The sequence below is a fragment of the Bubalus kerabau genome, chromosome X (genome assembly GCF_029407905.1).
Source record: "Bubalus kerabau isolate K-KA32 ecotype Philippines breed swamp buffalo chromosome X, PCC_UOA_SB_1v2, whole genome shotgun sequence".
Lineage (NCBI taxonomy): Eukaryota > Metazoa > Chordata > Mammalia > Artiodactyla > Bovidae > Bubalus > Bubalus kerabau.
Window position 1 is genome coordinate 130,743,759 of NC_073647.1, and position 27,449 is coordinate 130,771,207.

The 27,449-nt window shown below is 41.5% G+C and overlaps 1 protein-coding gene across 6 annotated transcripts in view; it reads right to left on the reverse strand.

Moving 5' to 3' along the window:
• LOC129638702 (melanoma-associated antigen B4-like) overlaps nucleotides 1-24,503 on the reverse strand; it is a 31,774-nt gene extending 7,271 nt beyond the window's left edge. The window contains exons 1-3 of one of the 6 annotated variants that reach the window (XM_055563309.1): nucleotides 19,736-19,872; nucleotides 13,045-13,247; nucleotides 3,660-3,919 (exon numbers count right to left, since the gene is read on the reverse strand). In XM_055563309.1, the coding sequence (XP_055419284.1) occupies nucleotides 3,660-3,682 (23 nt within the window). In that variant the 5' untranslated portion in view covers nucleotides 3,683-3,919; nucleotides 13,045-13,247; nucleotides 19,736-19,872. Of the gene's footprint in view, nucleotides 1-2,110; nucleotides 2,773-3,659; nucleotides 3,920-13,044; nucleotides 13,248-16,021; nucleotides 16,141-19,735; nucleotides 20,242-24,393 lie in introns of those variants that run through there. The other 5 variants (XR_008707976.1, XM_055563310.1, XM_055563306.1 and 2 more) reach the window with 5 other exon arrangements.
• Between the last annotated feature and the right edge of the window lie 2,946 nt (nucleotides 24,504-27,449).

Sequence of the window (27,449 nt, forward strand, 5' to 3'; positions counted from 1 at the left end):
TCATGCTGCAACTAAAGAACTCTCAGGCTGCAAGGAAGATGAAGGATCCTGTGTGCCAAAGATAAGACCAAGCATAGCCAAATAAATAAGTAACCAAATAAAATAAGCCCCCATCTTCATCAATTTCACCATCAACTAAAATAGACTCACCTCACAGACTTTGGTGGAATTATCAACATAGCCAAAAACGCTGAATGGAATGCCCTTTCAATAAAATGAGCTCTGTTTACACGACTCACAGCAAACAGTGTCAGCCCACTAGCTTCTGAGTTTTCGGTTTCATTCTACTACTACTTTTATTTCACAGAACCTCCTTGGAGATCATGTGCATGAAACATCTAGGTTGTGCACTGTGTTCACGGGCACTGGGGCAGGAGCACAGGGCACATTCCATCCCCACCCCAGGGGGGATTTCTCTTTGGTCTACTCCTGTTCCTGTTTAGTCACTCGGTCGTGTCTGAGACTTTTCTACCCCATGGACTGAACAGATTGCTCTGTCCATGGGATTCTCCAGGCAAAAATACTGCATTGGGTAGCCATTTCCTCCTCCAGGGGCAGCTTCCTGACCCAGGGATTGAACCCATGTCTCCTGCATTGGTGGGCGGGTTCTTTACCACTGAGCCACCTGGGAAGCCCCATAATTCCAAAGCAATTGTTCAGGGTAGTTTTCCATTCCAGGCTTAAGTCTCTGAACTTTGACCCGCCATCTGAGGGTCTGACCCCTATTCAGTGTTTCCACAGCCTCCCTGGTGGGCTCGCCCTGTAGCCTAACTTAAAACTACCTTCCACTGCCAGACTTTTATTGTCCTAAAGTCTCCAAGTGCCTTGCCTCAGTGTATTTACACTAGACTCCTCATGAGGAAGCCCTCAATCCCCTCACCTCCTTACACCTCATTTTTATTAGGCCCCTAGATCTCAGTTCACCAGCTACTTTATATGAATGCTGCTCTTAGACTCTAGAATTCTATAAGAAGGGGTTGAGTTTATTTTTCTTAGCATCCCCAAAACCACCCAGAAGCCTTCCAAAGAGCAGATGCTAAATTGATATTTGAACAATTACAGTGCAAGTGTGCAAGAAAGCAATTTACTGGGATTTCACTTCTCCCACAGTCTTAAATAAGCGAAGCCAATCCAGGTAAATAAACTTCAATTTTACAAAGAAAGACTAAAGCAAATAAAACAAACGAAGAAGTGAATACTTCTTAAAATTTTTTTCTGTATCTGATAATCACACAGACTTCACTGTGGAAAAATTTCCATATTCACAAAAAAAATCCATATTGCAATATCATGTTATCTTGTTCCGAATGACAAGAAATGATTCAAGGATTTCAGTCTGTGCTATGTAATACAAAAATCCTTAGTTTTCAACTGGATAATCTGCAGTACATGTCAAAGCCGTGCCATTAGTATACTTGGACTCTGAAGCTAAACACGTTTAATTAAAAGGAACAATACTTAAAAACAGAAACAAGAAAAACCTCCAATTTGTGCATATTGTATAGGAACACAAATAAATATGTTATATGCTGAATTTCCATGAGCCCCACCATGGCCCTCCTCTTGTGGGAAGATTGCCTGCTTTCTTGAAAAGCAATGTGAAGTATCTGCTCAGACTTCACTAGGGGTGGGAGGAAATTTGGACATGCTCCAGAAAGTGCACTGGCCCTGGCACCATAGGAGCCCTGGCTGCAGCTCTGGCTCTGGGTCTCTCTTCTTCAGCTCTCAAAGCCTCCTCATACCAGAATGGGAAGGCACTGGACTTGGTATCATCAACATTAGCCCCAAACTCCCACATTCGTTTATATATCTCTATCTATCATGGAAGCACTCCATATTAGTTTACAAAATTGTACTCATTCCTTTTTATAGCTTCGTAGTACTCTACTCTGTGGATATATCATGTTCCCTCAATTAACATGTGCCTGGACATTTATGTATTTTCATATGGTTGTGGATGTCTCCTCAGAATTAATTTCTGAAAACACTGAATTACTGGCTCAAATGTAAAAGCACATTTAATTTTCTGACATTACCGAATTGTATTTACGCTCTAATCTCATTCTTCGATATGTAGCTCTCAAAGAATGAGATCAGTATATTCTCTAACACTATATACAGAAGTAAACTGAAAAGGGATTAAAGACCTAGCTATAAGAGTGGAAACCATAAAACTCTTAGAAGATAATATGAGCAGAACACTCTTTGACACAAATCATAACAATATTTTTTTGGATCTGTCTCTGAAAGCTAGGGAAATAAAAGCAAAAGTAAATAAATGTGTTGTAATTACAGTTAAAAGCTTTTGCACAGCAAAGGAAACCATCAACAAAATGAAAAGCCAACCTATTATATAGGATAAAATATTTGCCAATGATGTAAGCAATAAGGGGTTAATATCCAAAATATATAAACAGTTGATATAACAGTTTAAAAAAAATCAAGAAAAAGATGGGAGGAAGACTTAAATACACATTTTTCCAAAGAAGACATACAAATAGCTGAGAGGCAAATGAAATGATGTTCAACACCATTAATCATCATATGAATGCAAATTTAAACCACAATGAGGTATTATCTTATACCTATCACAAGGGCTATGATCCAAAAGGAACAGAAGTAACAAATGCTGGTGAGCATGCAGACATGATCTATGCACTGTTGGTGGGAATATCAATTGGTGCAGCCACCATGGATAACAGTAAGGAGAGTCCTCAAAATCTAAAAGCAGAACTAACACATGACCCAGCATTCCCACTCCTGGTTGTGTATCTGAAAAAAAAAAAAAAGAACCCACTAATTTGGATGGTCTCCATCACGTACTCGATGCTTGTCTGAGTCTAAGGGTTTCCACTGCTCGTCCCCCCTTCCCCTCCAGTCTCATCTACTCTCTGCCAGTGACTCCACCCCAGGCCAACCTCCCTGTTTATTAAGAAGGCACCTGTGACTGGCACAGCCAGTGTGAGAAGAAAAGATAGTCCTTCCCAGCCACCAGATAATCAGGAGTTTTGGCCAGACCTTTGAGCACACACTGAGACAGTGAGGAGTCAGACAAAAAGCACAGACTGTGGCACTGAAATGGATTAATAAGGAACTTAGTGATGTGGCCAGTGACCCTCCAGCACAAGATTCTGCAGGTCCAGTTGGGGATGATACACTTCATTGGCAAATCACAATTACAAAAAAGAACGGCAACCCATATCAAGGCAGTTTATTCTCTGTGACAATTCATTTTCCTAAAGACTACCCGTTCATACTACCTAAGGTTGCATTTGCAACAGAATTTATCATCCAGACATGAACACTAATGGCAACACTCGGTTCGCTACTCTAAGATCACTGTGGTCTCTTGCTTTCATGATTTCTAAAGTTCTGGTATCCATTTGTTCACTGCTATGTGATCTGAACCCAGATGATAGCCTACCCAGTGCCAGAGGTTGCATAGATCTATAAAACAGAAATAATTACAAAAGAATTTTTCAGGAATGTACTCAGAAGTATGCCATGTGATGCTACCTTAAGTCAGAATAACCTGCATTGAAGCTTGAATTAACTTTCAGTTCAGTTCAGTTGTTCAGTCCACTCTTTGCGACCCCATGAATTGCAGCATGCCAGGCCTCCCTGTCCATCACTAACTCCCGAAGTTCACTCAGACTCACATCCATCGAGTCAGTGATGCCATCCAGCCATCTCATCCTCTGTCACAGTCTTTTCCAATGAGACAACTCTTCACATGAGGTGGCCAAGGTACTGGAGTTTCAGCTTTAGCATCATTCCTTCCAAAGAACACCCAGGACTGATCTCCTTTAGAATGGACTGGTTGGATCTCCTTGTAGTCCAAGGGACTCTCAAGAGTCTTCTCCAACAGCACAGTTCAAAAGCATCAATTCTTCGGCGCTCAACTTACTTTAAATTACTGCTAAAAATGAAAAAAAAAAAAAAAAAACCCACTAATTTGAAAAGATCCACACACACACAATGGCATATTACTCAGTCAGAAAAAAGAATGAACTTTTGCCATTTTCAAGAACATGGATTGATTGGAAGGCATTATGTTAACTGAAATATGTGAGATAGAGGAAGACAAATGCTGTATAATTCCATTTATATGGAGAATTAAAAAATAAAACAGACTAGGGAGATGAAGCAGACTCACAGCGAACAAGCTAGTAGTAGTTACCAGGGGAGAGTAGCAAGGGGAGGGTAAGGGCAGGTATAGAAGATTAAGAGGTGCAAACTCATATGTATAAAATAGATAAGCTACAAGGATATATTGCAAAACAAGGGGGATATAGCCAATATTCTATAACAACTATAAATGGAACATAACATTTACAAATTGTGAATCACTTTGTTGTGTCCTTGAAACATAAAATATTGTACATCAACTATGAAAATGAAGTGAAAGTGTTAGTTGCTCAGTCTTGTTCAACTCTTTTTGACCCTAAGGACGGTAGCCTGCCAGGCTCCTCTATCGATGGAATTCTCCAAGTAAGAATTACCCACTGGAGTGGGAAACCATTCCCTTCTCCAGGGGATCTTCCTGACTAAGTGATCAAACCCAGGTCTCCTACATTGCAGGCAGATTCTTTGCCATCTGAGCTACCAGGGAAGCCCACAACAACTATACCTCACTTTAAATATATATATATATTCTCCCAAATCATCCCACCCTCTCCCTCTCCCACAGAGTCCAAAAGACTGTTCTATACATCAGTGTCTCTTTTGCTGTCTCGTATACAGGGTTATTGGGACGACCCAGAGGGATGGTATGGGGAGGGAGGAGGGAGGAGGGTTCAGGATGGGGAACACATGTATACCTGTGGCGGATTCATTTTGATATATGGCAAAACCAATACAATATTGTAAAGTTAAAAAATAAAATACAATTTCAGTAAATATTCTCTCAGGAACTTTCACATATACAATACAGTATTATGAACTATGCGCTTCCCTGGTGGCTCAGTGGTAAAGAATCTGCCTGTTGAGCAGGAGATGCGGGTTCAATTCCTGGGTGGGGAAGATGCCCTGGAGGACGACACGGCAACCCAATCCAGTATTCTTGCATGGAAAATTCCAAAGACAGAGGAGGCTGGCAAGCTACAATCCATGGGGTTGCAGAGAGTAGGAAACCACTTGGCCACTAGCAACAGCAACGATTAACTACAGTCACAATGCTGTACATTATATCCCTGCTGCTGCTGCTGCTGCTACGTCGCTTCAGTCGTGTCCGACTCTGTGTGACCCCATAGACGGCAGCCCACCAGGCTCCCTCATCCCTGGGATTCTCCAGGCAAGAACACTAGGGCTTCTTTATTTTGTAAGTGAAAGTTGTGAATGTTTATGCCATTTGGACACTTACACCCATTTCATCCATCCTCCAACCCTCTCTTGTGACAACCGCCAATCTGTAACATGATGGACCTAGAGATCATTACTGATTGAAGTGACTCAGACAGAGAAGGAGAAATATTATATGACATATCTTAGATGTATAATTTAAGAAGAGATGATACAAATGAATTGAACTACAAAATAGAAAGACTTACAGTCTCAGAGAACAAATTTATGGTTGCCGCTGGGGAAGGATGTGGGACAGGGATAGTTAGGGGATTTCTGATGGACATGTACACACTGCTATATTTAAAATGGATAAGCAACAAGAATGTACCTTGTAACACAGGGAACTCTGCTTAGTATTATGTGGCAGTATTGATGGAGGTTTGGGGGAGAGTGGATACCTGTATATGTATGGCTGAGTCCCTTCACTGTTCACCTGAAAACTGTCACAATATTGTTAATTTGCTATACCCCAACACAAAATAAAAAAGCTAAAATTTTACAAACACTGTGCCTGCAGTGCAAGGGCTGTGAGTTCAAACCCTGGTTGGCGATTTAAGATCCCATGTGCCACATAGCAAACCAATCAACAAAATATCATCACAGAAAAAGTGATGGGGATCCATGAAAGAAATAATTGATAACCTAGATTTTATTCCCTTCAAACTTCTGCTCTATAAAAATACATCAAGAGAACAAGAAGATGAGCCATAGTCTGGGAGAAAATATTTGCAAAAGACATATCTGATGAAGGCTCTAATCTAATATATACAAGGAATTCTTAATATTAATAAGAAGAAAACATCTAATTAAAAAATGGACAAAAGATAGGAATAGATACCTTGCCCAGGAAGATACAGAGATGGAAAACAAGCATATGGAAAGATGCTCCACATCATATACCATTAGGGAACTGCAAATTAAAAAAACAAGCAAATACCACGACATCCCTTTCAGAATGGCCAGCATTCAAAGGACTGACAACACCAAATGCTGGTAAGGATGTGAATCAACAAGAACTCTCATTCCTTGGTGGTGGTGATGCAAAATGGTAGAGCCACTTTGGAAGACAGTTTGCAAGTTTCTTAGTAAACTATACATATTCAACACTGCTGGTAGGAATATAAATTGGTACAGCCAATTTACAGGGAAACCAGTGTAGCAGTTCCTCAAAAAATCAAAAATAACACATAATACTTTCCACATTCCACTACTATCCAAAGGAACTGAAATCAGGACCTCGAAGAGAGCTCTGCACTCCCATGTTCATTGCAGCACTACTCACAATGGCCAAGAAAGGGAAGCAGCCTAGGTGTCCAGTGACAGATGAATGGATAAAGAAGATGCAAAATATACATATAATGGAATACCATTCAGCCTTAAAAAGAAGCTAACCTCTCCAGTTATGACAGCGTGCATAAACCTAGAGGACCTTCTGCTACAGTGAAATAAGCCAGACACAGAAGGACAAATACTGCATGCCATTTAGATGAAGAATCTAAAATGGTCAAAGTCAAAAAAACAGAGAGCAGAGTGGTGGTTACCATGGTCTATGGGAGGGTGAATGAGAAGGAACTGTAGACTTAAAAAACATTCACAGTCTATACATGAGACAGGGTGTTCAGGGCTGGTGCACTGGGATGACCCTGAGAGATGGGATGGGGAGGGAGGTGGGAGGGGGGTCAGGAAAGGGAACAATGTACACCCATGGCTGATTCATGTCAATGTATGGCAAAAGCCACTACAATATTGTAAATAGCCTCCAATTAATATAAATAAATTAAAAGAAAAAAAAAAACATTCACAACCTAAAAGCTGACAGGTATGTTCTCTTTGGTACAAACATTTAGGACTTCATCCCAGGAGGCAGCGTCTCGAGTAACCCTGAGAGAACTGCTCCAAAGAAGGGAGGGGAGGAGCCAGGTTACATAGAAGTTTTGCAACAAAGGAAAGGTAGTCTGAATATCAAAAGATTATGATAAATGAAGGAAAACCAGATAACCCTGGTTAAGGAATTTAGCCCTTTTCCATATATGGAAAGATGCAAGAATCGGGGCTCACTGAAATCATTCCTTTGATATGAACTTCACATATCTGGGGCCCGTATCCTGTATTTTTACATCCTGTGTTCCCTCAGGGTTCACCATCCGTGGTGGCTGCAACTGTCGATAACTGACAGTGTTTATTCACTGATACAGCAGGCAGTATTCCAATTTTCAGTATTAATCAAAAGTTACAAAGTTTAATTATACTATATAATATAGAGCTTATAGCTAAAAATACCATATTGTACACTCTCTCTGAGGTCAAATCTTATGGCAAGTGTTCTTATCCCAGACATAAAACATAAATGGTGAGAAGGCATCTGTCAAAATGGCCATCATCAAAAAGTCTATAAACAATAAATGCTGGAGAGGGTGTGGAGAAAAGGGAACTCTCTTGCATTGTTGGTGGGAATGTAAATTGATACAGCCTCTATGGAGAACAGTATAAAGTTTCCTTAAAAATTCGGACTAAAACTACCACATGACCCAACCATCCCACTACTGGGCATAAACCCTTTGGAAACCATAACTGAATAAGACACATGTACTCCAATGTTCATTGCAGCACTATTTATAACAGATAGGCCACAGACAACCTAGATGTCCATCGCTGAATGGATAAAGAATTCTGGTTTCTGTATAAAATGAAGTACTACTCAGCCATAAAAAGACCATATTTGAGTGAGTTCCAATGTAGTGGGTGAACCTAGGGCCTATTATACAGAGTGAAGAAAGTCAGAAAGAGAAATATAAACATCGTATCCTGACACATATACATGGAATCTAGGAGACAGCATTGATGAATGTATTTGCAGGGCAGGATGGAGATGCAGACGTAGAGGACAGACTTGGTGACACAAGGGTGGACGAGAGGGAGGGACAAACCGAGAGTAATACTGAAACATACACATTACCATATGGAACATCGACAGCAAATGGGGATTTGCTGTGTGATGCAGGGAGCTCAAAATGGTGCTCTGTGATAATCTAGATGGGTGGGGAGGAGTGGGAGGTGGGGGGATGTTCAAGGGGGAGGGGACATATGTATACCTATGGCCAATTCATGTTGATGTATGGCAGAAACAACACAATATTGTAAAGCAACTAAACTCCGATAAAAAATAAACTTAAAAAAGGATGAGAGGGAAATTTTGGAGGTAATGGATATGTTTATGGCATAAACTGTGGTGGTCATTTCACAGGAGTAGACTTTTCTCCAAACTCATCAATAAATAAATCAGAAAAATACTGGTTAGCAAGGAAACCTAGCATATCCCAGTTAAGAGTATGCCACTGAAGGTCACCATGAGGTAGACATCCTCAGCCGATGTAACAGAAAGCTCCAAAATGTTTCAAAGGCCCCAATCTTACCTATCTCTGACTTGACCTTTTTCATAAACCACTCCCACTTTCATTCATTTAACCACCCAAAAGTGTCTATTCCTTCCCAATTGCTTGCCAAATTACAGTCAAGATAACTTGATTTCAATTATTATTATTTTTTTTAGTGGCGTGGGCTCTGGCACCCCCACCCTGAGGGCAGAGTACGCCAGTCCAGCGACTTCAAATTATCATCCCACCTCAGGGGAGTGCCACCCTGATTTCTGGGAAACTCCACAGACAGAAGACAACATGAATAAACCATCTAATCTGCACAGGGTTTCCCTGTACTTGAATGAGTGCACAGGACACATTCCATGCCAGCTTCACATGATTTCTCTCTGATTTACTCATAATCCCAGGCAGACTCAGAAAATGCTGCAGGTTTGGGTCTCCACCCCCAAAGGAAAGTCCATATCACAATTGAGTCATACAAATTTTTTGGTTTCCAGTGCTTTCATAAAATTTATGTTTATACTATACTATAGGTTATTAAGTGGGCAATAGCATTGTGCCTCAGAACAATATAGATGTCTTAAATAGAAACACCTCTTTGCTAAAAGAAAAAAGATGTTAACCATTATCTGAGCCTTCACTGAGTCCATCATTTTTGCTGCTGAGGGTGTGAACACTGCAAGTGGTATCAAAACGTGACACACAGACATGAAGTGAGCAAACGGTGTAGGAAACATGGAGCCGAAAGACTTGCTGGAAGCAAGGTTGACTGACACAAACTTTTAATTTGGTAAAGAAAAAGAACAAAGAAAAGAAAAGCAGTACCTGTGAAATACAATAAAGCAACGTGCAACAGAGTGAAGTGTGCCTGTGACTGTTAAAGGCAGTTTCCCATCCCAGGCTTTGTCTTTAAACTATGCGGCCCACCATGGAGAACCTGGTCCCTGGTCACGATTGCCACAGCCTCATCCAGCCCGCCATGCACAAAACTTATAATTACTTCCCACGGATAGACTTATACTTTCCCAAGGCCCATCACTACTTTGCATCAGGGAATTCACATTTGGCTGCTGTCATGTCACCATTTCCTTTACATGACAGCTGCTTTTCGACTCTATAATTTTATGGTGAGTGGCTAGATCTTTTTCTCAGCTCTCCAAGTACTAGCATGGAGTCTTCTATGAGCAGAGGCTCAATTACTATTTAGGGAATAAATGAGCCTGTGAGCATGAGGATGAATTTCTTAGAATTTAATTTTACATTTTTGAATTAACGAAGCATACATGGTCACTTATAATTTTGTAAAACACAATTAGGAAAAATGAGGAAACAAAATACCATCCATCTTACATTCCCTCTATTTCTTGATCCCACATATTGCACTGTTTAGTGTTTTCATGTTGTAAAGGAAATAACATATTGTAATGCCATGTTATCTTGAACCAGCTTACTGAATAAGATGTGGAGTTAGGGCCTAGGTTTCCTTCATTTACAGAATCAAGTAATCGCTTATCTTACAGAATGTCTTAGATCACGATGTACCGAAGAAATCGGCCTAAGAGAGTTGTAGGAACCTTCCCCTGCCAATCACAGAGATGAGACTTTGGGAGTTATCTTTGTTACAGGACAGGGGAATGGTCCCTGGAGTCCACATTCAGGTCCTCACTTTGCCTTCAGATCAGTCCTGGGAATCCACTCTTAGCCCCACGAACGCGCTGAACATCAGTCCGAGCTCTTCGCCACCAGCACAGAAGTTTTGCAGAGACACTTTCGGCTATGGCTGCCCTGTGCACGATCTCTGAGGGATGATGGAAGGGGCGGGGCTCTGTGGGGACCCCGTCGTTCAGTGTTCAGCGGTCCCTGGGTCATCCCTTAGGGTCCTCACCATGCCGTCTGTCAGAGCCCAGGACCCTTCACACTACGGACTGCAGTCCTCCTGCCCCCAAACGAAGCCCTCACCTCTCCGAGTCCCTAGTGGGGAATCAGGGCACTTCTCTGTGCATCTCTCCTTGACAGGGGCAGCGCCACTCTGTGAGCCTTCCTCCTTGGTGGGAGAGACCCTCTCATCAGCACTGATGGTCCTCATCTTCCCAGTGGTGATGGCCAAGATGCCATCCTCCTAAGAACTGGGGTTCCATCCATTCCCTCGCTGAGCCCAGATAGAAATGAAGAGGCTTCTCATCCGTATAACTCTGCCTGGAGCCTCTGGGGTTAGGAATAGGGGCAGGGGTCTGTAAAGCCTCCTCATTTGTGGGTCTAGTGATACTTCTTTCTTCACTCAGGGATCTCACCATGGTCCTGGCCAGTCCTGGGACCTGACCCTCCAACCTGAGATTCTCCCTCTACTGAACTGAGGCCATTTTTCTTAGACTGAGACTTTGACCTCACAGAGAACTACAAGGCTTATAAGATGGAATGTCCTGTCTGGGCATTCTAGGCCTGAGAGCAAGTTTGGGTAGGTCTCTGAATGACCTGTATTTTGCGGTGCTCGTCTCTCCAGTCCTCACCTATGGAAGCCCAAATTTTGTCTATCTCTTCAATTAAAGGATTCCTGGCGAGCACCACATTCCGGCAAACTCTTCAGCAGTGTCCCTAATGCAAACCTTAAAGTTTCATGTCCCAGACTTGATCTGAGATGGGTAAAATAACACAGAAGGCAAGGGGCAAAATGGGGTGTGTTCCCTGAGAAAAATGCTGCTCCATTCTTTTCAAAAGCCAGAGTCAGTCTCTTTTCATGACTGGTTTTAATTGATTAACAGGCATACTTTTCAAACATTCTACTGCATGTAATCATGCACCACAAATACTGTGTTTTGTTACAAACTGCAAGTTTATGGTCCATGCATTGAACACGTCTATGGCATCATTTCCCAACATCATGTATTCACTTGGGGTCCCTGTTCCACATATTGTTAATTCTTCAAATATTTTAATCTCTTTCCTTATTTTATTTCTTATGGTGACCTGATCAGTTGTCTTTGTTACTATTGTAACTGTCTTACCTTTGTAAATTAAGCTATGTGCATTTTTTAGACATCTTCTAGTAAGTGTACAATAGGATTAACAACTTTTATAAGCACTGGGAATCCCCCAAATTCCTACTGATTTACTCTATGGCAATTTTCACTTTATTGCAGTGATCTAGAACCCAAGTCACTGTATTTGAGATATGAGTACAATTCTAAAGGAAAAAAGCCATCCAAGATGGTTTTGTGCTATTCTGAATGAGGTTATCGGACACTGCACTGAGAGACGATCTTACTGTCCCTATCATCTGTTTCTCTTCTTTATTCATGTCATTTATTGATGTAGCCTTCGAGGCTTTGTGCCTGAAGAAGTGTATTGGAATATATCCAGAGTCCTTACTTTTATCCCAGGATACATTTGAGTGTTAAGGAACACAAGCTCTGCTTTAGAGCAAGAGGAGTATAACAGCGTCAGATCTAGAGGAATTCAGAGAGGAATCTAATTCCAGGCCTATCAGTCACTAGTGTTCCCCAGCAAGGGCTTACTGCCTGATGCACCTAGAAGCCAATACTATGGAACGGGCTTTTGAGAGAAAAACTTTAATCTAAGGTGGACTAGCAAGAAGACAGAAGTGGGGCTCTCAAATCTGTCTCCTCAATCCAGAGTTTGAAGTAAAATGAAAGGGTTTAGGGGAACTGCAAACTTGGAAGCTAATTGGCTAGTCTTGAATTAGTTCATGTAAGCTATTCATGCTGCTAGAAGCCCGATTTTCTGCATTGAAGGACTTCATACAGTTCTCCCCTGGCAACATTCCTACTCGGAGAGTTCCACAGACTGAACCCTCTTGGTTCTGCAGTCATCCTAGAAACATAGGCTCCTTTTTGGCATATGCATAGTGCTGCCTCTAAAAATAACTCAAGGTTTGATTAATCAACAGCCTGTTTAAGGAGGCAAAACCACTTTAAACTGGTCAATGCTTTATGCTTCAATCCCCCCATTTCTCCTTGTACATTCTTCAAGCTTGTGGGAAATCATCCTCAATTTGGTTAATGAGTCTCAAATTCTGTAGAAAATGATAATCCCAGGTCACAGAGTTTTCTACCACCAGGACTGGAGTGTTACATAAGCACTGACAAGGTTGGATTAATTGCCATTTAAGAAAGATATTATCAGAGGCTTTGTTTCCTTCACATGTTTCTTTTCAGGCTATTGCTTGAAGTTTGGCGTTTTGGTGCCTGGATGGAATTTATTACTATTGGGTCATCTGTCTTGGCTCTTCCTGGCCACTCCTCAGCCCAAACTGAGCTCTGCAGTTGACTGACCAATTTCTCCCACTGTAGTGCTCAAAATAGTTTACCTTTTGTCCAGAAAACAGAGCCTGGACCAACTGTCTTTAACCAATGCTTGCTGCCTCTTCCCAGACTTCATGGATTGAAGTGGATATCAACCAGTACTCTTATCAGGAACTTGAGGTCTCCCTGGAAAGCCCTTGCATTCGTGGGAGGTGTAGGAAAGCCTTCAGGGCTTCTCTATCTGTGGCTTAGAGCGCTTTGTTCCTCTCTAGGAAGAAAATGGGCAAACTTGAGGCATCACCCCTTAATTTAGGACCCAATTCCATCTCCTAGTTTGGTTTCTGGAAAGCGTTGGCTGTATGAGCTCCCTGGAGAAACCACTGAGAAGAATGGACAGTCTCAAGGTGACCAGCTTGGATCTGAGTGTTCACATAAAGAACCTTGAATAGTTTTCCATTATTATATGTGGTTGTCAAACTGTAGCTTGAAAGGCACACATGCTACCCAGCTTCCAAGGAATCTGTCCCACCAGATCCAAGACTGCAGCCCATTTGGTCACAGGCTCCTAATATTTCTGCCCTCCCATGTGCTGAGGGCATACTTGTCTACTGAGGAGGGTCCTATAGAAGTTCAGGCTCTGTCTCAGTCTCCATGTAGAAAAACTTACCTAGTGTGTAGGAGGCTGAGACAGTGATTGCATCACATTGAAGAAAGTGAAAGAGGAAGCTGTCTTAGACTCAGGCAGAGCTGACTTTCAGAGAGCAATTCAGGAGCACACACATTCAAACACCGATTTCCTCACTTCCTTTCTGAGCATGCTGGGGTTTAATCTTTCTGGTACATGACCAAAATACTTTACCCCTCCAGCAGAGATCACTGATAAGCAAATCTAGATGTCTGGGCAATTTTCAGGGGAAATACATTGACTCCAAGGCCTCTATGTAGCCCATGGCCATTAAGACCACAACCAATGGCTATTTTTCCTGGTAAAATTTCATTTTTAACATCACGCATGCACAAATATCAGAGAAGGCAATGGCACCCCACTCCAGTACTCTTGCCTGGAAAATCCCATGGACGGAGGAGCCTGGTAGCCAGCAGTCCATGGGGCCGCACAGAGTCGGACATGACTGAGCGACTTCACTTTCACTTTTCACTTTCATGCATTGGAGAAGGAAATGGCAACCCACTCCAGTGTTCTTGCCTGGAGAATCCCAGAGACGGGGAAGCCTGGTGGGCTGCTGTCTATGGGGTCGCAGAGAGTAGGACATGCGACTGAAGTGACTTAGCAGCAGCAGCATGCACAAATATATAAAAGTAGTTCAGAACTACCTCCCTGCTATTCTGGCTGATATACAATAGGACTGGACTTTTTAGTGAGGAAACACCAGAATGTCCCCTATTGTATGAAATTCCTTAGCCGGCAGGTTCTTTACCATCTGAACCAATGGGGGAAGCCCAAAGACATTGCATCCCTAGTACTGATTTATCTTATAACTGGAAGTGTGACATTTTTACTTCCTTCATCTGATTTTTTTTCTTTATTTTTATTTTATTTTTTAACTTTACAATATTGTATTGGTTTTGCCATATATCAACATGAATCTACCACAGGTATACATGTGTTTCCCTTCCTGATCCCTCCTCCCTCCTTCCTCCCCGTACCATCCCTCTGGGTCATCCCAGTCCACCATCCCCAAGCATCCAGTATCGTGCATCAAAACAAGGAAAAATTTTTTTCTTTTCTTTTATATCTATATGAGATGACGGATGTTCCCTAAACTTACTGTGGCAATCATTTCATTGTGTGTGTAAGTCAAATCATTGTGCTGTACACCTTAAACTTACCCAGTGCTCTAAGTCAATTATATTGCAATAAAACTGGAAGGAGAAAAAAAAAAAAAAAAGAAATTCCTTAGCCGGATTAGGGTGCATTCTTCTGTGTGTCGGGGGGAGACTTTTCCTGCTTTATACTCCCTCACCTTACATTTATGCTCACACCACAACAAGGTAATCAGGGCTGGTTTCATCAAGAATACACTCGTGTCGAACTCCAAGTATCATAAGAGACTACTATAAACAACTCTATGCAAATAAAATGGACAATCTAGAAGAAATGACAGATTCTTAGAGAGGTACAGCCTTTCAAGACTAAACAAGGAAGAAATAGAGAACGTGAGTAGACAGATCACAAGTACTGAAACAGTGATTTAAAATTTTCCAATAAAATGTCCAGGATCAGGTGGCTTCTCGGATAGTTCTATCCAACACTTAGAGATTCTATCAACCTCTTCCAAAAAGAATTACAGAGGGAGGAACACTCCCAAGCTCATTCTATGAGGCCACCATCACCTTGAGAGCAAAACCAGACAGAGAAGCACACACACAAAAACAAAAAAAAGAAAATGACAGGCCAATATCATTGAAGAACACAGATGGAAAAATCCTGAACAAAATACTAGCAAACCAAAAAAGACAGTCTCTTCAATAAGTGGTGCCTTGAAAACTGGACAGTTACATGTAAAATAATGAATTTAGAACATTCTCTAACACCATACACAAAAATAAACTCAAAATGGATCAAAGACCGAAATGTAAACCCAGATTCTATAAAACCCTCAGAGGAAAACCTAGGCAGAACATTCACTGTTTGACATAAGTTGCAGCAGTATTTTTTTATTTTAGTAAAATGGTTTTTGATCCACCTCCTGGAGTAATTAAAATAAAAATAAAAACAAACAGGTGACCCTTAATGAAAGTCAAAAGCTTCCACACAGCAAAAGAAACCAAAAACAAAAAGACAACTCACAGAATGAGAGGAAATGTTTTCAAACAAAGCAAACAACAGCAGAATAATCTCCAAAATATATAAATAGCTCATGCACCTCTGTGTCAAATAAACAATCCCATAAAAAGTAGGCAGAGTGTATAAACAAACATTCCTTCAAAGAAGACACACAGATGACCAAAAAGCATATGCAAAGATGCTCAACATCACTAATTATCAGAAACATGCAAATGAAAAGTACAATGAGGTATCACCTCACACCAGCCAGAATGGTCTTCATCCCCAGATCTGCAAACAACAAATGATGGAGTATGGAAAAAAGGGAACACTGTTGCACTCTCGGTGGGAATGCAAATTGACACAGTCTCTACGGAGAACATTATGGAAGTTCCTTGAAAAACGAAAAATAGAGTTACCATATGATTTACCAATCCCACTCCTAGTACATATCCAGAGAAAACCATGATTCATAAATATACATGCATGCCAATCTTCATTGCAGCACTATTTACATTTACGAAGATATGGAAGTAACCTAAATGTCTATCAACAGAGGAATGAATAAAGCATTTGTTGTAAATATATTCAATGGAATATTATTCAGCCATAAAAAGAATTAATTAATGACATGTGCAGCAACATGGATGGACCTAGGGAATGTCATAATAAGTAAAGTAAGACAGAGAATACTGGATGCTTGGGGCTGGTGCACTGGGATGACCCAGAGGGATGGAATGGGGAGGGAGGAGGGAGGGGGGTTCGGGATGGGGAACACATGTATACCTGTGGCGGATTCATTTTGATATTTGGCAAAACTAATACAGTTATGTAAAGTTTAAAAATAAAATAAAATTAAAAAAAAATAAATTGTCTACCAGAAAAAAAAAAAAAGACAGAGAAAGACAAATATCATATGTTATCACTCGTAAGTGGAATCTAATTTTTAAAAAATGACACAAATGAACTTGCTTCCCTGGTGGCTCAGCTAGTAAAGAATCTACCTGCAATGTGGGAGACCTGGCTTTGATCCTGGGGTTGGGAAGACCCCCTGGAGAAGGGAACGGCTACCCACTCCAGTATCCTGGCCTGGAGAATTCTATATAGGCCATGGGGTTGTAAAGAGTCAGATAAGACAGCGACTTTCATTTCACTTCACAAATAAACTCATTTACAAAATAGAAACCAACTTATGGATATCGAAAACAAGCTTATGATTCCCACTGGAGACATGCTGGGGGAGGGACACTTTAGGAGCCTGAGATAAACATACACGACTGATGTGTCTGACTCTTCGTGACTCCATGGACTGTAGTCCACCAGGACCCTCCATCCATGGAATTTTCCAGGTCAGAATACTGGAGTGAGTTGTGATTTCCTGCTCTAGGGGATCTTCCTGACCCAGGGACTGAACCCACTTATTTTGTCTCTCCTGCATTGGCAGGTGATTCTTTACCACTGTGCCACTTGGGAAGCCCACATCTACAACTAATATATATAATAGCAATAACCCCAAAGCACCTACTGTATAACACAGGGAACTGTACTCAATAATCTGTAGTAATCTGTATGACAAAAGAGTCTGAAAATGAGTGAATATGTGTATGTATAACTGAATCACTCTGTTATATACCTGAAACTAACACAACATTTTAAATTAATTATACTCAATAAAATGAAATAGAAAAATAATACCATCATAATATCCAGCAATCTGTCTCCTGAGCATATATCCTGAGAAAAACATAATTCAAAAATGGAATAATCACCCCAATGTAAATTACAGCAATATTTACAATACCTAAGACATGGGAACAACCTAAATGTCCATCAACAGAGAAGTAGATAAACATGTGGTCCAGAAATACAAAGGAATATTACTCAGCCATAGGAAAGAATGCCATTTGCAGCAACATGGATGCACCTAGGGATTGTCATACGAAGTGAAGTAAGTCAAAGACAAATATATCCTTCATATGTGGAATCTAATTTTAAAAAGTGATAAAATGAACTTAATACAAAACAGAAAACTTACGGATCCTGAAAACGAACTTATGGATACTAAAGGGAAATGTAGGAGGGAGGGATAAATCAGGAGCTTGGGATCAACGTACACACACCCCTATTTATGAAATAGATAACCAATAAGGACCTCCTGCATAGCACAGGGAACTCTAATCAATATTCTGGGATAACCTACATGAGAAAAGAAACTGAAAATGAATTAATATATATATATATAACAGCATTACTTTGCTATATGCCTAAAACTAACACAACATTGTAAAACAACTATACTCCAATAAATTTTATTCATTTTGATATTTGGCAAAACTAATACAGTTATGTAAAGTTTAAAAATAAAATAAAATTAAAAATATGTTAAATGGCCAAAAAATTAAAAAAATTAAAAAAAATAAAAAATAGACTACCTGGGCATATATCCGAAGAAAACCATAACTTGAATAGGAACAAGCACCCCCATGTTCCTTGGGGCACTGTTTACAAGAGCCAAGACATGGAAACAACCTACAGGTCCATCAACAGATGAAAAAGATGTGATGCATAAATACAATGGAAGAATACTCAGCCATAAAAAAGACTGAAAGAATGCCATTTTCAGCAACATGGATGGATCTAGAGATTGTCATAATGAGAGAAGTCAGACCAAGACAAATACCACAGTATATTGCTCATAGGTACAGTCTAATTTTTTAAAATGACACAAATGGACTTATTCAAAAAACAGAACCAGACTCCCACAATTTGAAAAGAGATTTATGGTTACCAAAGGAGAACTTTGTTGGGGGGGATACTTTAGAAGCTTAAGATGAACATAGACACACAACCAATATAGAAAATAGATAACTGAACAGGACCTCCTATATAACAAAGGGAACTCTACTCAATATTCTGTAATAGCCTATATGGAAAAAGAATCTGGAAAAGATTGAGTATATGTGTAACTGAATCACTTTGCTGGACACCTGAAACTAACATAAGATTGTAAATCAACAAATCTGCAACAAATTTTTTTTTTTAAAAAAGAATATCCATCTGTAACAATACCTCTGTGCTGTCACCTTAGGCAAAGGGGAAAACCCCCATCACCTCCATAGAGCAAGATGTCCAGGCGAGGAGCAAGGTGTTTTATCTCCGGATTCAGAGGACCCTCATTAATTACAGGTTGAATAAAGTCTCGCCACATTCATCCCATGCTGCTGCTACTAAGTCGCTTCAGTCGCGTCCGACTCCGTGCGATCCCATAGGCGGCAGCCCACCAGGCTCCCCCATCCCCGGGATTCTCCAGGCAAGAACACTGGAGTGGGTTGCCATTTCCTTCTCCAATGCATGAAAGTGAAAAGTGAAAGTGAAGTCGCTCAGTCGTGCCCAACTCCTAGCGACCCCATGGACTGCAGCCCACCAGGCTCCTCCCATCCATGGGATTTTCCAGGCAAGAGTACTGGAGTGGGGTGCCATTATAGCCAACTCCTATTAGCCAATCCCAACACATAAAAGAGTCAGACACAGACAAACATAGGCAATTAAATCCAAAGGCCTGGAACCTTAAGCCAGTGTTCAGAACTCTAACCCAATCATTTGAGCACCTCAGTAGCTCTAACCTCTGACATTGTCCTCTTTTGGGTGGGTCTTTAACCCACGACTGTAGCCTTAGGATTCTAATCAGACAGAAGAAACTCCTAGGTGGGACTCTAACCCACAGTGGTGGTGTCGTTCTTCAATTTGTCACGTCTGACTCTGTGCAACCCAATGGACTGCAGCATACCAGGCTTCCCTGTCCTTCACTTTCTCCTCAGGTTTGCTCAAACTCATGCCCATTGAGTCAGTGATGCCATCCAACCGTCTCATCCTCTCTAACACACAGTCCTGATGAGATTATTAGACTACAGGCACATTCTAACTTCATATAGCACATTTAGTTACAGGCATATTTTAAGGAGTTTACTCACCCCAAAGATGTCTGATCCAGGAGCTGTTTCCTTCCTTAAAAGTGAAAGGAGCCCCAGAAGCCAGAGGAGCCCAGAGTGCCATGGCTAGCAAACAGGAACCCGAGAGCCAACTCTCTAGACAAACTCAGTATAGGTGGCCACTCAGGGTTGGTGTTGAGGGCCCATCAGGGGCTACAGTGCATCAAGCAGATGGTCACAAGTCCTAAACCTCAATAAGGCTGCCCAAACTCACAGAACATGGGCTCAAGCCCGATGCTCAGAGAAGTCAATACTTATGGCAAGAGCTTTAGAGAAAAGAGCTTTACTGCAAGGCCAACCAATGCAGGATGCAAGGTATCAGATCTCTCTCCAATCCAGGAGCCTGGGTGCAATTTAAGGGGTCTCGGGAATTTCTATTGGAAGCTAATTGGCTAGTCTTCAATTTCATTTCAGCTACTCAGGTTACAGGAAGCCAGGTTTTCCTCATTGAAGGACTTCTCACTTTGTAAATGGCCCAGGACGATATTTCTCTTCTCTTGAGTTTTGCAGACTGAAGAGCTTGGCTCTGGGGTCATCCTGAGGTCATGTGTTCCCTCTTAGACACTTGCAGTTCTTTCTTTGTAAAATGACTCAAGGTGTGACTAATCAACAATCTATTTGAGAGGGTCAAACCAGTTTAAGCTGGTCAATTGTTTCACATGCTTTTTCACTAGCCCCCTGAACTCCAGCACATTATCCCAACTCCAAGACAAAGATAATCACAGTGCACTAAATGTTGCCTAGCAAGGACAATCATGTAACATTCCCACCACAGGATGTAACATAGAATGTGCCTGAGGTAGAATCTTTCCCAGCTGGAAACAACTCAGAGCTCTTAGAATTTTTGTCATTGACCAGTATCTTCCCTCCCAGATACCCTTTCATCTAATTAATGAATATTTCCACGCATTTAAGTACCAACAAGAAATCTAGAATTTGCCCAATTACACACAAGATAAAATAATCGAGTAGGTCCTTAAGGAGAGGTCTCTGGCTCCCTCAACTCAGTGTAAAGGTCACCAGTCCAGGAGACTGTGGATTCTCTGAGGCCCTCCATCTGAGGATCTGACCGGGCTCACCACTCCCACTGTCTAGGAGTAGCCCACCAGGCAACTTCCCTTGAAATGACCTCTCGCTGAAGGCTTTGCATTTTCCTAAGGCTCCAAAGCGAGACTGTGTATTAAAAAACGGAGACATCCGTTTGCCGACAAAGGTCCCTGTACTCAAAGCTATGGTTTTTCCAGTAGTCATGTATGGATGTGAGAGTTGGACCATAAAGATGGCAGAGCGCTGAAGAATTGATGCTTTCAAACTGTGGTGCTGGAGAAGATTCTTGCGAGTCCCGTGGACAGCAAGGAGATCAAGCCAGTCCATCCAAAAAGAAATCAACCCTGAGTATTCATTGGAAGGACTGATGCTGAAGCTGAAGCTCCAATACTTTGGCCACCTGATGTGAAGAGCCGACTCATTGGAAAAGACCCCGATGCTAGGAAACAGAGATTGAGGGCAGGAGAGGAGGGGGCAGCAGAGGAGAAGATGGTTGGAAGGCATCACTGACTCAATGGACATGAGTTTGAGAAAACTCGAGGAGACAGTGAAGCGCAGAGAGGCCTGGTGAGCTGCAGTCTATGGAGTCACAAAGAGTGGGACATGACTTAATGACTGAACAACAAACAACAAGGCTCCAAACTGCCTCACTGCAGGCCATTTACACTTGCTTTCAACTCCAACTGCCTGCCCCCACTTACCCCTGCTTTTGACTTGTTCTTTCTGCAGTCCCCAACCTTTTTGGCACCATGGACTGGTTTTGTAGAAGACAATTTTTCCACAGACTTGGAGTGGGGGATGGTTTTGGGGTAATTCAAGCACAGTGCATTTATTGTGAACTTTATTTCAAATGTAAATGCCACTGCTGATCTCACAGGAGGTACTGGTCCAAGGCCTGCAGGTTGGGGACTGCTGCTTTTGGTCAGAGAGTATCTCACCATATTTTTATGTAATGGTACCTCCTAGATTCTAAAATTCAACGGGCAGGGGCTAGACGTTGTTTTGGTGGTTGCTGTTGTTCCTTTTTTTTTTTTTTTTAAACACAAACCATCCACGGTACTAGTAAGCATCCAAAAAGCTCATTCTCAGAACTTCCCTGGTGATCCAGTGGATAAGACTCCCTGAACAATTAATGTAACATCTACCCTTTTAGAAAATCTTTAAGTGTACAATATGGAATTGTTAACTATAGGCTCTATGCTACACGGTATATTTCTAGAAATTATTCACTGTATATAACTGAAAATCAGTGCCCTTTGACAATCACTTCCTCATTACACCTCCTCCCAGCCCCTGGCAATCACCATCCTACTCTGCTTCTATCAGGTTGCCTATTTTAGATTCCTCATTTAAGTGATATCATCTATTTCTCCTTCTGTGTCTGGATTATTTCACTTAGCACAATGTCTTCTAGGTCATCTCTGTTATTGCAAATGACAAAGTTTCCTTTTTTTTTTAAGGCTGAATAATACTCCATTATAGGCTTCACATGTAACTCAGTGGTACAGAATCCACCTGCCAATTTAGGACACACAGGAGACTTGTGTTCAATCCCTTGATTGGGAAGATCCCCTGGAGGAGGAAATGGCAACTCATTCCACTATTCTTCCCTGGGAAATCCCATGGTCAGAGGAGCTTCGTGGGCTACAGTCCATGGGATAGAAAGTGTCAGACACAACTGAGTGACTGAGAACACACACACACAACACTCCATGATATGTATATACCATATATTTATCCATTCATCCATCAAAGGACATTTAGGCTGCTTCCCTGTTTTGGTTATTGTGAATAATGCTGCAACAAATACGGGAATACTGATATCTCCTGGAGAGTGTAATTTTAACTCCTTTGGATAGATACCCAGAAGTGGTTTGCTGAATCATATGGTAATTCAGTTTTTAATTTTTTGAGGAACCTTAATACTGTTTTCCACAGTGGCTTTACCCATTGACATTCTCACCAACAGTATAAAAGAGTTCTTTTCTAAATGCTTGCACTTAATCAGCTTACTCTCTACTGGAGAGCAGGGCAATCAAATTTTCAAATTATTGTTGTGGTAAAAACATTTAACATTAAATCTACTCTTAAAATTTTAGGCACACAGCACAGTACGGTTAAAAACAGGTACACTGTTGCACAGCAAATCTCTGGAATTTATTCATCTTGAATAACTGAAACATTATACCAAGTGCAAAGCAACTGCCCATTTCTCCCTCCTGTGGCCCCTCTGTGTTTCTATGTGTTTAAAGACTTTAAATACCTCATATAAGTGGAACCATGCAGCATTTGTCCTTCTGTGACTGACTTATTTCATTTAGAATAATGTCCCTGTGGTTTCTCCATGTTGTCCCATATAACAACATTTCTTTCCTTTTTAAGGTGAAATTATATCTCCTTGTCTGTGTCTACCACATTTTCTTTATCCATATATCTGTTGGTAGATATTTGGGTTGTTACCATATACTGGCTATTGTAAATAATGGTGCAATGAACACAGGAGTGAAGATGTCTCTTCGAGATACTGATTTCACTTCCTTTGGATAAACAATTAACCCTTGCATCATGTGGAGTTTAGAGGCACCAAACCCCCATGCAGTCAAAACCCCCTGTATTCTTTTGACTCTGTCCACACGTAACTAATAATAACCTACTGTTGACTGGAAGCCTGACTGACAAAGGCTCAATGCTTATTTTGTATACTATAAGTATTTTCTACTGTATACTTATGCTAAAGTAAGCTAGAGACAGCAAAATGTTATTCAGAAAATCATAAGAGAAAATATATTAACAGTACTGTGTTTATCAATACTACAGGATTACAGCATCCATTTACAAGAATTGTCTGTCAGTACCTACATCTATATTGTCTTACTGACACAAAAGACTATAGATACAAGACACTATATATCAAAACTGAAAACATAATGTGAAAAGAAATTCATATTTAGTTACAGGTATAATGATTCAAGCATTGATCATGAAGAAGAAGAAATATAATTGCTTTATAGTAGCCTAGTGTCGGAGAAGGCAATGGCACCCCACTCCAGTACTCTTGCCTGGAAAATCCCATGGATGGGAGGAGCCTGGTAGGCTGCAGTCCGTGGGGTCGCTAAAAGTCGGACATGACTGAGCGACTTCACTTTCACTTTTCACTCTCATGCATTGGAGAAGGAAATGGCAACCCACTCCAGTGTTCTTGCCTGGAGAATCCCAGGGACGGGGGAGCCTGGTGGGCTGCCATCTATGGGGTTGCACAGAGTCGGACACGACTGAAGTGACTTAGAAGTAACAGTAGCAGCAGCCTAGAGTACTTGATAGGATTGCTTCGTGGTAGCTGAGAATATACAGTAGTGAATGAATCACTAAAATTTTTTTATATCATACACTATTATGGTCATATTTATAATAGAGTACTGAAAACATTGTTACTTTAAGAGAAAACACCTGTGATGACAGCCTGATATGCATTTATGTTTATCCATTCACAAGAGAGAGGTAGGACAATGTACAGTAATATAATTCCTTGAAAGTAAAGTCATAAAACAGTAAAAAAATGAAACATTATTAATTTTATATTAAATATCACTCACCTTCTGCCTATGCAATGGTAGGCTATCCATTTCAATACAAGTCTTGCACGCAATGTTCTACCTGATGAATACTTAGCTGGTGGTGATGATGAAGATGATGCCACAGAAACATCTCATACAGTCCTTGCCTACAGTTATTAGCTCTTAGAACAAAGACACTCACACACATACTCAACAGATGAGTTGATTACCCATATGGCACAAGGATTATTTACTACTCATTGAGTGGAAGTGGATCATCATGTAGGTCTTCATTCCTCACACCTTCTTGCTGAGTAGGCTGAAGAGGAGGAGGAAGAGGAGGCGTTGACCTTGATGAGTGGCAGAGATGGAAGAGCAGAGGAGGTGGAAGGGGAGGCAGAGGAAGCAGGCACACTCAGTGTATCTTTATGGAAATACATTGTAATTTCTGTCTGAAGATTTTGCTTTTTCATTTCTCTAAAAACGTTTCTGTGTGTTATCAGTCCTCCTTCCACCATTTGCTTTCATTTCAGTGCCTTTATCATAGAAGGTTCCATGCCATACAAGAGTCAAAAGCAGTCTTGAGTCCTCAGAATGCTTCTGCCAGATTGTCTAATGTCAATTGTTTTCTGGCACTGCTTCTTCTACATCTTGTTCCTCATCATCCAGCTCTGGTTCGGAACCATTCATCTCCATCAAGTGGTATTTTGTTAATTCCTCTGCTGTAGTGTCTGTTAGCTCTTGGGTTTTTCCAAGATCTGTATTTTGGGACTCTGCACCCCCTCCCACCCTTTCATGTCATATCCACAGTCTCTTTCATGATTTCCTTGACTCTGTCACAAATCCTGTGAAGGCATACACGACAACTGGACTGTTTTCTTTAGCAGGAATTTATTGTTTTGGGCTTTCATGTGTTTTTTTTTTTTTTTTTTTTTTTTTTCTGGTAACAACAATCGCATCTTCACTTGTGTAATCCTTCCAGAGTTCATGATGTTCTATCAGGGTTCTCTTCCATAGCATTAACAATCATTTCCATACAGTACCCTGTGTAATGAGCCTGAAAGGTCCTTTTGACCCTCTGATCTATAGGCTGACTTAAAGATGTTGTGTTTAGAGGAAAGGAGACCACTTTCATGCCTTTGGTGTTGAACTCACAGGGTTCTTGGTGACCAAGGGCATTGTCCAATATCAAAAGAATTTTAAAAGGCAGTCCCTTACTGGCAAGGTACTTCCTGAATTCAGGGACAAAGCACTGATGAAACCAATCCCCCCCAAGGTTTCATGCTATCCAGCCGTCTTGTTGTACAACTGAAACACTGGCCCATGATGTTTATTGTTTCCCTTTAAAGCTCAGGGTTAGCAGCTCTATAGGTTAGGGGAGTCCTGATCATTTGCACAAAAACCTGATGACATTTGCACAAAATCATAGAATTAGCCTATCTCTGTCTCAAATCCTGGAGCTCATTTCCCTTCCTAACCAATGAATGTACTTTATGGCATTTCGTCCAGAATAGGGTACTTTCATCTGCCTTAAAACCTGTCCAGACAGATCTTTCTCCTCAGTGATTTTCTTTTTTAAATCTTATTGGAGTATATTTAATTTACAATGTTGTGTTAGTTTCAGGTATACCGCAAAGTGATTCAGTTATTCATATACATATATGCATCCTTTTAGAGAATCTTACCTCATATAAGTTATCACAGAATATCGAGTTTCCTGCTCTATACAGTAGGTCCTTGTTGGTTATCTACCTTATATACAGTAGTATGTATATGTTCATCCCAAGCTCCTGATTTATCCCTCCCTGACACGTTTTCTCCTATTTCCTCTTTGGTAACCATAACTTTGCCTTTGATATCTGTTCAGTCTGTTTATATTTTCTAAAGAAGTTCATTCGTATAATTTTTTTTAAAGAACTACATTTTCAGATGAGAACAAGATGGCAGAGGAATAGGTGGATGTGGAGTACATCTCTCTCCATGGATACATCAGAAATACACCTTCAGACACAGAAGTGCATGCAGAACACCAGCTGAGAGTGGACAGGAGTCCCTGACCAGCAGTAAAGAATATACAGAACCAGGCAAAACTTGATAGGAGGAAGGAACTAGGGGAAAAAACAGGAGTGTTAGTAGGACTGGACCTGCCCTCGGCGGGTGGGGGCACCGAAGCAGGGGTTTGATCCCCACATCAGGGCAACTGTCTGAGTCAGAGGAGAAACATTTAAGGCTGAGAGTGAAACAGCTGATCTGTGGCAGCCTCAATGGAATGAGAATCAGACAGTCCTTGCCGCACCCATACATACCCCAGACAGGGATGCAGGTCCCCTAGAAGGCACAGCAGCTGGGAACTGGAGTTTAGGGATTGTGGAGGAATCCTATGGCGAGGGCTGCTGTTGACCATGGAGAGAACAACTGGGGGGATGTGAGAGGAGATTGTGGTGGGAAATGCCTGTGGAGGAAATACAGGCAGCCATGGAAGCAAGGCAATACTACTGAGCCACATATAGAGAGTGGAGCCATCACCATAGCCTCTTTCGCCCAACATGCCAGCATCGACAGCTGAAGAATACAAAGGCTGGCCCATCAAACGCCTGACGCACTGAACTACAGAATAGGATCGCACCCAGGGTGCTCCTTTAAGTGCCTGACATGCCAATCTACAGAGTAGAGCCCCAGCCCGGGGGGGACCCGCTATGTGCCTAATGTACACAACAGAGAAGGCCCACAGGTAAGGGAGCCCTCTAAGTGCCTGAATGGGAAGAGCTACAGAGAAAGACTGGCCAAAGAGGCCTTCTGATCACCAGCTACAAGAAGCTCGAAAAAAGACTCTGATAGGGCCACAACTCCTGCAGTGGAGGCAGTCCGTGTCCCTGCACACTTGGTGATGCCAGGGTCCCCACAACCCAAGTAGCTGTGCCACCTTCACAATCAACCCTCACTGGGGCTAAGCTGCCACAGGAAAAACAGGCTTGTGTCCATGCATGTAGGGTTGCTCCATTCATGTCCATCTCTTGCAACCCTGTGGACTGTAGCCTGCCAGTCTTCTCTGTCAGGGGGGTTAGCCAGGAAAGAATACTGGAGTGTATTGGCCA